General features: G+C 45.4%; 2 protein-coding genes across 7 annotated transcripts in view; one reads left to right on the top strand and one right to left on the bottom strand.

Annotated features, from left to right (window-relative positions):
- The first annotated feature begins 591 nt into the window (after window positions 1-591).
- Awat2 (acyl-CoA wax alcohol acyltransferase 2) lies at window positions 592-9,807 on the top strand. The gene is made up of 7 exons (XM_021628118.2): window positions 592-728; window positions 6,327-6,437; window positions 6,802-6,872; window positions 7,093-7,297; window positions 7,531-7,705; window positions 8,688-8,887; window positions 9,093-9,807. The coding sequence occupies exons 1-7, from the start codon at window positions 644-646 to the stop codon at window positions 9,245-9,247; spliced, it is 1,002 nt and encodes a 333-aa protein (XP_021483793.1). The 5' UTR covers window positions 592-643; the 3' UTR covers window positions 9,248-9,807.
- Window positions 9,808-11,352: 1,545 nt separating this feature from the next.
- Window positions 11,353-15,614, bottom strand: part of Eda (ectodysplasin A) — a 433,691-nt gene continuing 429,429 nt past the window's right edge. For all 6 annotated transcript variants that reach the window (XM_060374386.1, XM_060374390.1, XM_060374388.1 and 3 more), the window contains exon 8: window positions 11,353-15,235. In XM_060374386.1, the coding sequence (XP_060230369.1) occupies window positions 14,984-15,235 (252 nt within the window). In that variant the 3' untranslated portion in view covers window positions 11,353-14,983. The remainder of the gene's footprint in view (window positions 15,236-15,614) is intronic.

Genomic DNA, 15,614 nt, shown 5'->3' with positions numbered 1-15,614 from the left:
CAGATGCTCTGACTTTTCATGACATACACGTTTTGTCTGTTCCGGAATTTTGTGAACGCAGAAACACACAGCATGTACTACCATTTGTGTAATCACCCAATAGAAAACTTGCTCAGCACTCACTCTTGGCGGCCTGCAGTTATATGTGTGGTATCTTTCCTGTGAGTACTGACCTGAAGGCCCGGGGGTGTTTCTAGGCCTAGCCTGTGACCTAGTCAGCCCTCCAGCTATGTTCTTACCGAGGTCATCAACAGTTGGGCCTAGAGAGATGGAGACCCCGAGAGTCTGCCCCATTTGACTCCATTTTCAGACTGGGATTGGCAGCCACTCACTAACCCTATCCTGCCCACTCACTTCCCACATCAGGGCTTCCTCCACTATCCAGGTGTGCAAGGAGGTGTCACAATCCCAACTCCGGCTGAGCTCAAATGGGTAAAAGTGCAGGTGGGTAGGCAGCTGGAAGGAATTGGACAAGCAGAGGTGATAGATGGCCCTACACTCCTGCGGAAGGGTGGGGCAAGGGGCGGAGAATATGCAACAGCTGAAGAAGAAAGCCCAGGAGAGGAAACATGGCAAGCCCCAGAGCAGTCAGGGCTGAACAGCCAAACAGCATTTACCCGGAGCTACTGAGATTCTGGACATAATGTTTTGGCCCACCAAGAAGGACCTCAAGACTGCCCTGGAGGTCTTTGCTCTTTTCCAGTGGGCCCTCAGTGCCTTGCTTATAGGTGAGTCTTTAAGCTACTCAGGGGCATCCAACCACATGAGCTTGCCTGGTATTGAGGGTTCTATGATGGTAGGATGGTCAATGCTCAAAATTTGTGTTGCTCCAGGCAAACTAAAACAGTTGTCTGCACTAGCCTGTGGCCTCACCCACCTAGGCAGGTATTTGTGGGATCTGTTCATGACTGCATGGGCATGGGCATGTGTGTGTCTGTGCAGGGCTCTGTCTGCGTGTGGGTGTGTGTGTGTACATGTGAGCGCATGTGCCTTGCTTTAGGTTTGACTAGTGAGCACCACACGGTCTACACTGAGGTGTAGAGGCCATGTTGTGGAATCATGGCAGGCAAATTCATTGAAGCTAGCCAAGGAAAAGAGCATGGCAACAACCACAGGGAATCAAGCAAACTGTGATGAAAGAGTTACCTTCATGACAGAGGGATCTTTGGAAACCTCCTGCCAGAGAATTTAACCATATGTCTACCATTTTTCAACATCTCTACCATTGACCCTTCATGAAAATTATACATTGGTCATAACGTTTTATATAATGGAACTAATGATCGCTATAGGAGGGGGCCTGAGAAACAATTCTTGCTTGAATAGCAGTTCATGTGAATCCTCACAGGAGTCAAGGGCATGAATTAAGTGATCTTGTCAGTGCTCTGGGAATGAAGACTACAGGTAGGCCTTGCAAACATGAACCTGGCACTGTGGCTTGCCAATGAATAGTATAGTGGACATTTCTTACCTCAACCAGTCATTAGACTAGAGACACAGAGTGGGAGGGGTAGAGTTAGGTACTAGAACCATTTAATAATACTTAGTGAGGGGCTGGAGAGATGGCTTAGTGGTTAAGAGGACTAAGTGCTGTTCCAGAGGTCCTGAGTTCAATTCCCAGCAACCACATGGTGGCTCACAACCATCTGTCATGGAATCTGATTCCCTCTTCTGGTGTGCATGAAAACAAAGCATATATATATATATATATATATATATATATATATTCATACACGTACAATAAATAAATAAGTCTTTAAAAATAATACTGAGTGAGAAATGAGGGCAATCAGAATTGGCAGAAACTAGATGAAGAGATTTTAAATATTATTTTGGTCCACGTATTTTACCGGTATTATTTGATTTTAACTGATGCTAATCCTATGCTGTACTGATTGCTAGATAACACTCTGCAGACCAGGCTGAGCTCAAACTTACCACCTGCCTCTGCCTCCCATGTGCTGGGTTTAAAGTTGTGTGCTGTCACACCCAGATTGAGTTGATTCTCGAAGTCCAAATAGGAAACAGATGCAGAAGAGATGAGCCTTGGGAACAGCACATAGGCACCACAGGAAAAGGCCAGGGTGAGTGAGAATCTGAAGAATGCAAAAGGCTGACAGTGATTAATCGAGTTGGGAGTGAGCTCAGAATTGTCATTTAGCACACTTTTATGAAATGAAGGAAGGGCAGATGGAGGAAGAATTAGAGGAGCAGGTCGGAGGAAAATTACATAGAATATTGAAAACTGTTTGAAGAAATTTAGCCTTTTTATTCAAGGTCATGAGGAGCCGGGGTAGGGTTTAACATGGGGTAATGACATTAGGTTTGTGATTTTGAGAGTCTATTGCAGCTCTTTGAAGGAAACCAATTACATGAAGACGGGGAGGGAAGCAGTGATACCAGGTTTAGCAGACTGTCGAGAGATGGGATTTGAACCAGGCTGGCAGTGATGGGGATGAAGAGAAGAAAGGCAGTGAAAGTGTCACAGAATCAGAGAAGAATTAATATAACATGAAGATTAAAAAAGAGGCTAGTGAGAAAAAGAAGAAAGATCAAGGCTTCGGGTCCCAGTGTGAACTGGCCGAAGGGCAGGTGATTAAGAAACAGGTCAAGAATGGCTGAAGCAAGGGTAAGTACAGGGAGCAAGCTATCCCTGGGGACCTGTACTTCAAGTTTCTTCTGTACTGTATAGAGTGGTAGTGAAGCAAGAGTTCTTGGTCCTGGTGACTGGAGATGTGGGTACCAGAGCTAGCGCTTCCTTTACCAATGGGACCCGTGTGTGTGTGTGTGTGTGTGTGTCTGACCTTTCTCAACCTTTCCAGTTCTTCCTTGGTAGGGAATCATATCTATTTGGACCCTAAATGCCTTGAAAGATGACTTCCATGAGAACTGTGAGGAGGAGAGTGAGGATACTGACATTTTTAACTCTCAGTTTGCAGATGAGGAGCTCAGGTTTAGCCATGTTAGTGGCATATCAAGGATTCATTCCATTCCAGGGTGGTGCCTGAGGCCACATTCAGGAGACGTCTTTAGGTGTGGCTTGAGTTTGAGTAAACCTTAAGAGAAATGAGGTGTCTTTTGGATTAGACTAATACCTCTTATTATCTAAGAAATTTTATGTGACCCATGTCCAGAAGCTACAGCTGCAGGCTTTTGCTCTATTCCTCAGTGGCAGTCATTATCATTTTACTGAATTTTACTATTTGGGTTTTCTTAACACTGTTATTGTGTGATGTAACAATTTCAGGCATTGTCTGTTTACTTCTCAACATGGGAAATGAGAATTGAGCTCTATATGATATTCATTGAATATCTTTACCTCTTCCAAAGTTGTATTTGTTTCTCCTCCTTCTCCTCCCCCTCCTCTTCCTTCTTTTTGGAGACAAGGTCTCTCTACATAGCCCTGGATGTCCTGGAACTCACTATGTAGTCCGGGCTGGCCTCCAACTCCCAGAGATATACTTGCCTCTGCCTCTGAATATGCTGGGATTAAAGGCATACACCACCATATTAGACCCTTTTCAAAATTCTTATAGCACAGATTTAGTTAAATATCTGACCACAACTGGGATATATGGTATACCGATACTATATTTTCTTGTTTTTATCTTGGAACAAATAGTTGGCTTATTTAATTTTTTATTTAACAATTTTTTAAGATTTATTTTTACTTTATTGTGTGGATGTTTTGCCTGTGTTCATGTAGGTACACCATGTGCTTGCCTGTTGGATCCTTTGCAGTTGTAGATGGTTGTGAACCATGATGTGATGACTGGGAATCAAACCCAGGACCTCTGCAAGAGCAACAAGTGCTTTTTAACTGTCGAGCCATTCACCTAGCCCCTAATTTTTTTTTTTCATTTACTCCATATCTTTTAGTCATTACTAATTTACCCATAAGCATTTCACACATCTGGTAACCTTTCAGTATCTGCAAACACATTGGGGAATCTTTTACACTTCTCACCTGTTCCTTCCTTGAGGCCAGCATTGCTGGAACCCAGCATCTCCCTGTTACAGTCTGCCCCTTATGCACAGCTGTTATTACCAGAGTGCCTGAGGCCACAGAGGTGCAAAATGAAAGGTACTCACTTTGGGGATATGCAAATATTAGGCCGAACTTGAATGTGGACAAAAGTGTGTGTGTGTGTGGGGGGTCTCTTTAAATTTGCGCCCCAGGTGCCTTGCTTATTTGTTTCCAGCCCTACTCCCTCTTTGTTTTCTTTCTCTGTTGGACCTTTCTACCACGGATTCTATGTCTTCTCCCTCATTTTGGTGAAGCATGTCATCTAGTAGTATTCAGGAAAAAAAGGACGTGTGAGACAAATTATCTTCAGGCTATGTGAATTGTATCTGAGAATGTAAAATTGTCCTCTTATTTGAGCAATTATTTTGCAGCACATAGAATATTTCAGCTGTAGCCCATGCAAGTTCAGAAGTTCTCCAAATGACGGTAATTTGGAAAGACAATGAATTGTGAATACATTAGCCAAGTGAGGTGTTTTACATCTGTAATCATAACGCTTTGGAAGTTGAAACAGCAGGGTTTCTATGAGCTGAGACCACTCTAGGCTGTCATACTGTAGTGTGAGGCTTTGTCTCAAAGCAGCCAACTAAACAACAAACCCACAAACAGGAATACATTTGATACACCTACTGTGACAAAACACCATAGCTTAGTAACCAGGCACACTGCCCTGCAGGGCTAGGGATTCTCATGCTAGTGTGGCTGACTGGAAGCTGTGGCTTTTTGCTGCTGTCCATCACGAAACAGGACTGTACCACATGTTGCTAGCCCGGGACAAGGGCGCAATCCCGTTTCTTCCAGATTCCTGTCACCTTTCAACCCCCAGAAAGTGCAAAACATTATAACTGTAATATGTTGAAAATCACCTGTCTCTGAATCCAGAATCTTTTTGGTTCAAATTTTCCAGGAATAATTCTCCCATCAACCATCGTGCAGAGGAGAAGATGCCTAGTGTTCTAATCAATTTCTCGTCCGAAATTCATCTAGGCTTCTGATGTTTGAGCCTGTGCTTCATCCCTGCCTCGTGTGATGATGCCTGATCCTTCAGATTCCAAGTGTTTTCTGACTTTTCTAAAGAAGCAAACAAGCTTCCTGTAGGCATCTCCTTTATGGATGGTTAGAGATTGTTTTTTTTTTTTCTTTTTTCTAAGCTTGTTATTTATCCCTTCATCCACTTTACATGAGCAAATGTTGTACTGATCCTTCTCATCTACCATTGGCACATTTCTGATTCTTCTCTTTGTGGACCTATATTTCTAAACTATTTTGATCATTTTCACAAGGCTCCAATAAGAAGTCAAGACAAAAATGTGTTCAATCTATTATTGATTTTTGTTTCTTTGTTTTTCTAACCTCTATTTTGACCCACTTCCCCACGTAATCTTAGTCCTGGCTGCTTACATTTCCAGTAATAATTCCAACTGAATGTGACACCCCATGACTCTTCATTCTTTCCCATTATTCTTATCTTTAGAATTTCCATCTTCCTTCAGCTGAACACAGCCCCTTATCTTATGCTAGTCTGTCCACCTTTGGCTTACCATTGACTCTTGTTTCTGATGTGGTGAAGACAGGTGCTGGCTTTCTCTGGCATCTCCTCCACTGACCACCTTACAGCAGGGGTTCTCGGCGTTCCTAATGCTGTGGCCCTTTAATATAGTTCTTCGTGTTGTGGCAACTGCTAACCATAAAGTTATTTTCATTGCTTCTTCATAACTGTAACTTCGCTACTGTTATGAATTGTAATATAAATATCTGTTTTCTGATGGTCTTAGGCGACCCCTGCGAAAGGATCATTTGACCCCCAAAGGGTTCGCGACTCACAGGTTGAGAACTACTGCCTTACAGAGAAGATGTTGAGAAGAAAATATAAGTTGGAGAAAAACTGTTTTAAGACTTCAAATGCCCAGTGGCCATCAGTGGCTTCCCACCCTTACACACTGTATCCAGAGCCTAGCATAGTGCTGGGACAGGCTCTGGGGTGGGAGGCCTTGTTGTTTGAAGCATAGCAATGAGGAACACATTTTTCTTCTAGACCCAAATAAGGTTTAGAAGGTCAAGGGGACCTGCAGTGGGTACATGGCCATGTGGGCTACCTGTAAGGTAGGGAAGTGACTGTTGAGTGGGCCTAGGTCAGAGTGTGTGTGACCTTGAGGTCGATGGAACTCAGCAGGGGAGTATGAGTTTGAGGAACTGTTCACAATTCATTGACTTTGGGCTGGAGGGAACTCAGGGTGGGGGGAGTATGAATATGAGGGACTGTCCACAGTTCATTGACTTTGGGCTGGGCTCCCTCTAGCAACTACTGTGATCCTTGTCAACCTCTACTTGGTGGTGTTCACGTCATACTGGCCTGTCACTGTGTTGGTGCTCATCTGGTTGGCTTTTGACTGGAAGACTCCTGAGCGAGGTAAGGGCCCACTGGGATATATTGCTATATATTCCTCCCGCTATTCTTCTAATCCTGAGAGGCTCTGGTCAATTTCTGAGCAAATTTTCAGCCTGTCCGTCCATGAGCTAGGAAAGCTGATGGAAGGGGTACTTTTGAGGACTTGGAAAGGCCCATTTTGGAACTGGAGTTGCTAAGAGGAAGAAAGGGGTTGGTTCAGTTAATGAAGCAGAGGTTGGGTCGGTCCTAGGTTAGTCTTGATATGTCTATTCTAGTTGCCATGTAAGAGAAAAAGAAAAGGCAGAGAGTAAAAGGGGCCCCATGGTAGTCCAAAGGGACCCAGAAAAGGAGAGTAGGGGTGGATAGAGCTTCTCTGTGCTTTCAGGTGGCCGCCGGTTCGCCTGCGTGAGGAGGTGGTCTTTGTGGAAACACTACTGCAATTACTTCCCAATCAAGGTGAGCCACAGAGAGCTGTAGTAGATCCCTGGGTGAGCATTCAGGTCAAAATTAGAGGTACAGGGTACAGCCACACGGAGGCCCAAGAAAGCGATGACCCCTGGAGATTCATGTTACCCAGCCTGCATTGCTGGAACCCACAGTCCTTCCTCTTAGAGTTTTCTTCCCAAAAGAGAAGTCTCTTTGTCTCTCTCTCTCCTGTCTCCATTGTCCTCTACAGATTGTGAAGACGAATGACATTTCCCCCAGCCAAAACTACATCCTTGCCTGCCATCCTCATGGGCTCATGGCCCACTCATGCTTTGGCCACTTTGCTACTGAGAGATCAGACTTCTCCAAGACCTTTCCTGGTATCACTCCTTATATGCTCACACTAGGAGCCTTTTTCTGGGTGCCTTTCTTCAGAGACTATGTAATGGCTACAGGTGAGTGGCTCCTAGGGGATAAAGTCACATAGAGGGCTATCTGAAGGAGAACCAGGGGATGTGAGAGAGCAAGGGCAAATTTGAGATCTTCTCAAGTGCCAAACAACTTCCTAGAACCACAGACTGGAGAGGATGAGCCTTGCTTTCCTGTTCCTTAAAGAAGGAAGTGGGGAGGAATAGTCTTATGGGGGCTGGGAAGCAACCAATGACCTCTGGCTTTTTCTGCCCACCAGGGGCCTGCTCTGTGAGTCAATCCTCCATGGACTTTCTGCTTACCCAAAAGGGCAAAGGCAACATGCTTGTTGTGGTGGTTGGTGGCCTGGCTGAGTGCAAACACAGCCTGCCAGGCTCTACCACCCTGTTCCTGACAAAGCGGCTTGGTTTTGTTCGCACGGCCCTTCAACATGGGTAAGGCTAACTTCAGGGGCATGGGATGGGATGAGGTGGGGCGCCTGTCCAAAAGTCTTGCGGGAAAGAATACCAGGCTTTTAAAATTTGGTATTTAAAGAGAAAGGAGGAAGCATTCAAAGAATTGTTATTAAATTGAACCACCATAAAAATATATGCTGTGTGTATGTGTGTTGTGTGTGTGTGCGCGCACTTGCCCAATGAGTCCCTGCATGTGGAGGAGAGAGGTCAAATGTGTGTATTGTTCTTTAGCTTAGTCCACATTTTTTCTGTGTTTTTGTTTTGAGACAGGGTTTATCACTGGCCTGGAATTTACCTGGTAGTGTATGCTTAACCACCAAGCCTTAAAGCTCTGCCATCTCCACCTTCTTAGTACTTGGATTACAAGCATGCTGCCATACATGGCTTTTTTTTTTTAAATGTGGGTTCTGGGCATTGAACTTTGGTCCTTATGCCTATATGGAAAGCAATTTACCAACTGAGCTATCACTCCAGCCTCCTGTATACAAATTTCTTCAATTTTGTCAGTTAAAAACAAAGAAAAGGACAAAGGGAAAGAAAAACACCTATGGGTTGGAATAGAGCTGGGCAGGTGCCGTCTTGGAAGCCTTGCACTAGCCTCTCATTCAACCCAGTCTCTCTACAAAAGGGCTATGGTTGCAATTTAGGACAGAGAAAGCCAAACATCTTACTGTGTGGCCTAAGTGGGAGAAAAGCATATGAAATGGCTTTTGGTCATTTTTTGACAAGTGGTTCCAATTTGGGCATTCCAATGAACCACTAAGCTTGATTTCTTTTAGAAGCTGCTTCTTTGTCTCTAAGAGCAGACTGGCCTAAGCCATGTGCCACCAAAGCCAGCTGTGACCTTGGTACAGATGGACTTTGAGGTCTAGGGAGAGTGTAGGCAGACCTAGGAGATGCCAGTGGTCAGCACGCCTTCTACATATTTTTGGGTATTCAAGGACACACTTTTCTTCTGCAGGGTATCTCTAATCCCTGCTTATGCCTTTGGAGAGACAGACCTCTATGACCAGCACATTTTCACTCCTGGGGGGTTTATCAATCGCTTCCAGAGGTGGTTCCAGAAGAGGGTACACATCTATCCCTGTGCTTTCTATGGCCGTGGCTTCACCAAGAACTCCTGGGGCCTTCTGCCCTATGCTCAGCCAGTGACCACTGTTGGTGAGTGGGTCGTTTTATTAGAAACCTTGGTTTAAGTTCTAGGATTCATTTATGTGGCTGAGCCTCAGCCCCAACTGTGGTTGGAGGCAGGGAGGATGGCTAGGAAGGGATGAGCACAGGGTCAGCGTGGAAAGAAGGTGGGCTCCAGGCTGTCTTGAGGAGTAAGCTATTCTGATGTTTCCCCCTCTTCCTTTCCCCTTGGCAGTCGGGGAACCTCTACCACTGCCCAAGATTGAGAATCCGAGCAAGGAGATTGTGGCCAAATACCACACCCTGTATATTGACGCCCTCCGAAAATTGTTTGATCAGCATAAGACCAAGTTTGGCATCTCAGAGACCCAGGAGCTGGTGATAGTTTGAAAGGCATTCCCCTGACTGGATGGTGTGGAACTGGTGACAACAGGCCACAGTTACCTACGGAGCTTCACTTCTGACTTGACTATCCTCGCTAGTGGGAGGTGGGGGTGTGTCCATTTGGTTGTGTTCTGTGCCCATCCTTTTCCACGTCATTCTTTCTCCTAGAATGTTTATTTTTTTTCTTTTCCCCTGCAACAGAGAAGACCCTAGGCAGAGAGGTTCACTGAAGTCACTGCGAGTTCATGAAAGCATCAGCACGGGAGAAACCTTTGGATAGAATAAACAGCTTTCCTCTGGTACTGTGTGTTCCAGCTAGTCTGTTTTGAGGGCTCTAGGACCTTGTGTGTGTGTAATTCTCCTAGTTTCAAGATTCTTACAAAATTGGGTATCTCAAGAGCCAGGGAACATCGGCTTAGTCAGCAGCATGTTCGAGACCTATGATTTTTATGGGCAATCCGTCACCTCTTATCCGGTTTATTCAACTGTAAAATGGGACTAACGATCCTTCCCCTGATTACATCAAAGGTTACTGGCAAGTTTAAATGCTACTGCACATGACTAAAATTGGTAATCTGGAAAGCAACACAAAATTATTCTCCTTCAGCTATCTAACCTATTTCTTGTCCCTAAGAAAACAATGTCCTAAAGTTCATCGTGTCTTAGTTTCTAAAAGAAAATGCGGGGTGGTATGTTGAATGGTTTAAGGAATTTTATATCCCTTGGTGATCCTTGTCCATACCTACTTTCCACTTCATAAAGTTATACTAGAATGCTGAATGGTTTCGATCTGATTCTCCCATTTCCCCCTCAGAAAACTTGCTTGCACTAGCTTGGCCGTATTAATGTTGCTCTTTGTTTGATAATCAAATGGAACATTTGGTCCCCAGTAGCCGTGAAGAACTCGCTTTCTGGGTTTCTGAGTGGCAGATCTCTTATACTCTTAGCCCAATGATTGCTGCAATCACATATTACACAATTTGGCTCAAAGGCCCTCTTGGATAGATGTCATATGGTCCAATTATTTATCCGCATTAAGTTTATCAAGTTGGTTTAAGACATCCTGTGTACTTACTACAGTGTGACACTCCCCTCTATCCTAAAGATCTATCTCATGTGGTTGGTTGTACATTGTAGGCAAAAGCATGATCTCCTTCCTGCCTGTGCCATTTCTTGTGTCAGAGGTTCCATTTTCATTGAATTTCCATGAGTTTTTCTTTTCTTTCTTTCTTTTTCTTTTTTTCTTTCTTTCTTTCTTTTTTTTTTTTTTTGGTGCTGGGAATCAAACTAAAGTTATGATCTACCACTGAGTGACATCGTAAGGTGTTTTAAATTTTTCAGACTTCCGCAAGTGAACTCTTCTCTTTAAAGTAGCCTCCAACCTCGGTATCAGTCTCCAAGCCATGCTCATCTGGCCATTGCATGTCTATCCACATTACTTAAGGGCCACATTTCCATAACAGGACAAAGACTGCTGGGGTTGTGAAAAGTTCCCATAACTATTTTGAAGTACCTATTATTATTACCTATTATCTTTTGGGGGGATCTCTTTCCTTAGAATACTTTCTAGGGGTTTCTCTAGCAAACAACGTGAGGTCATTCAGTAGAGGCAATGTGGTAGAGTGGAAAGCATACTACGGAACAAGCCGAGCTGAGGCAATTACTAGTTGAATGGTCTTAGAGGAGCTACTTAACATCCTTGAGCATTGGTTTTGCCTGCAAAATGAGCCAATTTGTATATTAACGAGGAGTTGAAGGTTGGATGTCTCCAAGATGTTTTGGGCAAGGCTTGAAGTTTCGTAGATGCCACATTCTCAAGCTGAAGGTGGCCCCATGCTGTATGTTCTTGTCCCATGACAATATGCCTTCTGGCAAGATATCAAATATCTAAGGCTTAGAGTTCTAGAAGAGCTAAGGTGAATGTAGTGGAGGGATGTAATTTGGTGCAAGGATGTACATCCCACATGGGATGTACTGATAGAAATTTGAGTCTAGCTTCCTTCTGGTGCTCTCACTGAAGTGGGTTCCTTTATCAACCTGGAGCTCACAAGTGGTGGCATCACTTGCAAAGAAGCACATGACGTAGGAAGTGCTCAAGATGATCTCAGGAATGGGGATGGGAGCACTTTATTTGCAAAGAATCAACTGTTAATTTACACAAACTTACATCCCTGTTTATATACATTATATATAGTTTATATACACAGTATCTCACACAGGATGCTGATCCCCCAAAGCAGCATTGGGCCTGCTCCAGGCCATTCTCCTCTTACCCCCATCTCAGCTAGACCCTTTTGGAATAAGGAAATGACACATGTCATCCTCTCCTGGAGAGAGCCCTGAAATGGGTTAAGAAAACATATTAGGCTGTGTGGTGCACATAGCCCAGGGAGACCCCAGGCAAGGGTGGGACCTCAGGCAAAACCAGGGAGGCCTCCAAACTGTCTTGTGCAGAGCCAGTCTAGGGCCTTCCAGCCCAGAGTCAGGAGCTGTGCCAATGCCTTGGGAATAGCTTCACTCCCTGCCAGGCCAGGCTCCTAAAGGGAGATGAGCACTTCTAGCCTTGAGTCTGTGGGTATATGGAAGAGGAGGCCCCATGGGACAGGCTGCTCTTCCCCTTTCTACCGCTGGGTCTGGGGGTGGGGGCCTGTTCACTGTCCTAGGAGGGCCACTTTCCCTGTTTGGACATCAGTTTCACATGAATAGGTTGGGCTGCATTTCTTCTAAAAGCCTTTCTAGATCCACAATGCCTCTAAATCTGTTTGCATCCACTAGATGATGCATAGAAGCAAGCACTCCCATGAGGACCACAGCCCTTGTTTGTCTCTTAGGGAGCCAGTCTGCTTCCTGTAGTCAAGGCTACAGTCCTTAACCTTTTCTTACTAAGCTACAGAGCTGTGGCACAGGATGGATAAAGGGGCAACAAAGGCGAATGCTTCATCTTCCAGGGAACCAGCAGCCAAATAACATCCAGCAGCTGCCTATTGTGCCAGCTTGGCTTCTGAAGCTCAAGCAGCTGGCAGAAGCTCCTGCCACACAATTTTCCTTAAACCTGTCATCTGCCTATCCAAACATGTCCTTATCCCATTCTCTATCCTAACCTTGGGTTAACTTCACATCCTAACAATTCCAAACTCTAAATAAACTATCACTAGACTTCTATCAGTAAATGCTTTACCACTTTGCCAAGGGAAACAGGCCTCCCTGCTCTCTACTATTTCACGCTGTCCAGCTCTCTTCGTCTAGGGCTCCTTGTGAGAGTTCAGAATGAACAAAGGCATGTGAGAAGCCCAACTCGCCTATAATCTCCATGTGCACACACGTGCACAATGGGGTTGCTGTGTCCCGCAGAGACACAGTTAGGACGCCTCTTTATCTCCCCACAGCCATCTGGCTTAAGAATGGTCCTCTAAGGTTGCCCCTCCATTCTCGAGAGGCTCTGGGAACATCAAGGTCTTTGTAATATGGAAGGAGAGAAGGAGTCACACTTGACTACAGCACGCTCAGAGAACTAGCGTCGAGTTTTGGGAATGGAAGATTGTGTCCTACCTAGAAGCTCCTTGTGTGATAGCTGCTGCTGCTTTTATCAGGTGGGTGAAAGATCATGAAGGCTGCCAGTTTTGTGAGGCCCAGAGCTCAACTGGAAGATTCTTCTCAAGACAAGAACTCATCAGGTTGATCGCTGGGCTGTTTCCTAAGAAAACCCCCAAGTCTTCTTCCACAGAGCCCCTGGCAGCCAAGAGAACGGGAAGTACCATCAAGTAATGAAAATTAGGCATTGCTATGTTTCCCCCAGGGCTCCCAATGATGTCAGTTCCATATTATCACTTTTATTTTTCTTTCTGGACCTCAAATTCCACACGGTGCTGTGTGGTAAGAGACCAGCTTGGGAGTCAGGCATCACTAAAGGCTAAAGTCTGTGACTTATACTGGGTGAAATCTTAGTCAGAACACTTTATCTCCCTCAGCCTTACCTATATAATGGTAGCTGTGGCATCTATCCTCTGTCCCTTCTTCTTTAAAGGAAGTAATAAAAAAGGAAGTAACCTTCAAATACTAAGGAGAGGGTTTCCAAGTTCCTGTTACCACTGCTGATTGCTCGGGGCCTTCAGGGTCATATTCATGGCTAAACTTCACCTGCTTTTCTGTTGTAAGGCCGTCATTGGCCTACTTCATCTTACCCTGACCCTTGAAGTACCCAACAATGGAAATGGAGGTACAGCTGAGAAATTAGTACTGTTGTTCTTGATGAATTTCAGCGATGCAGTTCCCATCTTCTCAAAAGGAAATACATTTCAGGAGCAAGAGGAACAGACTGTACAAGGTTGATACTCCCAGCTTTGGGTTGTGCCTGGAACCCTGAAGCCAGGCAATTGGAAAGAAGGTTGATGAATAATCCCAGCATATGACCATGCAGGAAAATTGGTGGAGGTGCCTTCTGATCTGAACTAGGGGCCAGATTCCTGCCTACTAGTCAGACAGCTGGTTTCTCTTGAGCCTGGCTCTATGGGAGGAGCACAGACCTCTATAGTGGCAGTAATATGCTTCTGAAGAAAGATCGAGCTAGCGGGCCATCAGCTGCTGTTCTTTCAGATAAGACCTGATCTAATGATCACTTGTGTTACAATAAACATGAACAAAACTCCCTGTTCCATCCCTATTCCTCCCCATGTCTGGGAAAGGTAGAAAAGCTCTGCTTTGCTGGTATCCAGGGGAGTCTAGGGTTTGGGAAGCCCAGAATCCACTGTGGCAGGTAACTGTTGAGTGCCACCTATATTCAAATTCAAAGGAGATTTGGAGGTTATCCAGTTTAGTCATCTGTTCCCAAACACAAATTGACTGGAATTAGATGAGTAATAATTGTATCACCCAATCAATGGAAAATTCTTTGGGCCAGGAAATTTAAAAAAAATAAACCATGAAGCACCTGTCTCAGACAGAGGTAGGCACTGCCGAGAAAGAAGATTGAATTTCTAGTTAGTCTGGGGAGGGTGACAGGCGGGAAGACTCCAGGTAGTTTTCTGAGAGTGGAGCGTAGCTAGCTGTAAACGAAGTGAGACATGTGTGGCCACAAGTATAGTTTCAGGTTCTTACACAGGCAGGGTTGTGGCCATTCCTGCAATTATTCCAAGGCAGAGCAAAGTTCCCGGCTTTAGAGTCCAGAAAGTTACCACAGTATACCTCTTGGCCTGAGTGGGACGTTTCTTTGAGCCTCTTGTAGGTCATAGTGCAATGCAGCAAGAATGCCTCCTCTGCCAAGGATGCTTGCTTGACAGGTTATTGCCCAGGTCTCTGCCACAAGCACTTGCCTTGTTCTGACCTGACCCTCTCCTAAAGTTGCAACCTAATGCCACTCTCAGACAAGAGAGAAGCTACAGCCCCCCCCCCCCCGCCCCAATGGAGTCAGATGGTCAACCCTAGTATCTGGAATGCACCTTTGCTTGTGGTAGCCTACTGTCATGGATCATCAGTTTAGTGCAACAAATGATAAATCTGATGAGGGACCTAGGGGTTGAGGAGTCATCATAAACCAGTCAGCAGGGAGCCTAAGATGGTTCTGCTTCTGGGAAATCCCGTAGGCCTTGTCATCCTGGAGTCACTGGGGGAATAAATAGCACTGGGGCATTTCTCTCTGTGGTTGCAACGCCAATATACCTCATTCCACAGCAGCACTTAGAGGTTCTGGGAGTCCTGGCTCCCAAACCTGGGGCAGGGGCATGGGCCAGGATGGAATGGAAGAATCTAGGATGCAGGGGCTTCGCCTAGCCTTATGGCCCCGAAGAAGGTGGTGTGCTTGCTCATATTGATAGAGATGTCAGCATGTACCATCTTCACGGCAATTTTCTGCCTGGCCTTGAGGAGGCACACGCCTGCAGTGTAACAAGTGTTGTAGTTGGTCTTTCCTGTCTCAATGCTGCGGGTGCACTGCAGGAAGGGCTTCTCATCCACCACCACCTCGTAGCTGGCAAAGTCCGTGAAGTTGATGTAGTACACCTGGGTGAGAGGCAACGAGAAGGGATTGGGGGAGAGAGGAAAAAGAGGGTGGGGCCCTCCCCTGGTGAGCAGATAAAAACCTCCTCAGATGAGCTGCCAGTACACCCTGTGCAGGGGGCAGGGCCACCGGAAAGCCTGCCTGTTGGTCAAGAGGAACAGCAGGTGACAGGGTCACACCGCCCTTCCCCTAATCCTGGGTTCTGGCGGCTGAGCAAGCCTTTCTTACAGACTACCTCAATCCAAGAACTGTGACCTATTTGTCATTTCGCTGGCCCTCCTCCCTTTCCTTGGCATGAAGCAGTGCTTTGCATACCTTATGTGTGCTTACTCAATGCTCCAGACACACTACCCTCTAGTTCCCATACTAAAGACAAATTGG

The sequence above is a fragment of the Meriones unguiculatus genome, chromosome X (genome assembly GCF_030254825.1).
Source record: "Meriones unguiculatus strain TT.TT164.6M chromosome X, Bangor_MerUng_6.1, whole genome shotgun sequence".
In the NCBI taxonomy this organism is placed as follows: Eukaryota; Metazoa; Chordata; class Mammalia; order Rodentia; family Muridae; genus Meriones; species Meriones unguiculatus.
Note: the sequence above shows the minus strand (reverse complement) of the source record. Positions and strands in the feature narration are given on the sequence as shown.

Coding starts and splice junctions, on each gene's coding strand:
- Awat2 (XM_021628118.2), top strand. CDS start 644: ATGTTTTGGCCCACCAAGAAGGACCTCAAGACTGCCCTGGAGGTCTTT. Junction 6,438..6,801: donor CTGGAAGACTCCTGAGCGAG/GTAAGGGCCCAC, acceptor CTGTGCTTTCAG/GTGGCCGCCGGTTCGCCTGC. Junction 8,888..9,092: donor TCAGCCAGTGACCACTGTTG/GTGAGTGGGTCG, acceptor TCCCCTTGGCAG/TCGGGGAACCTCTACCACTG.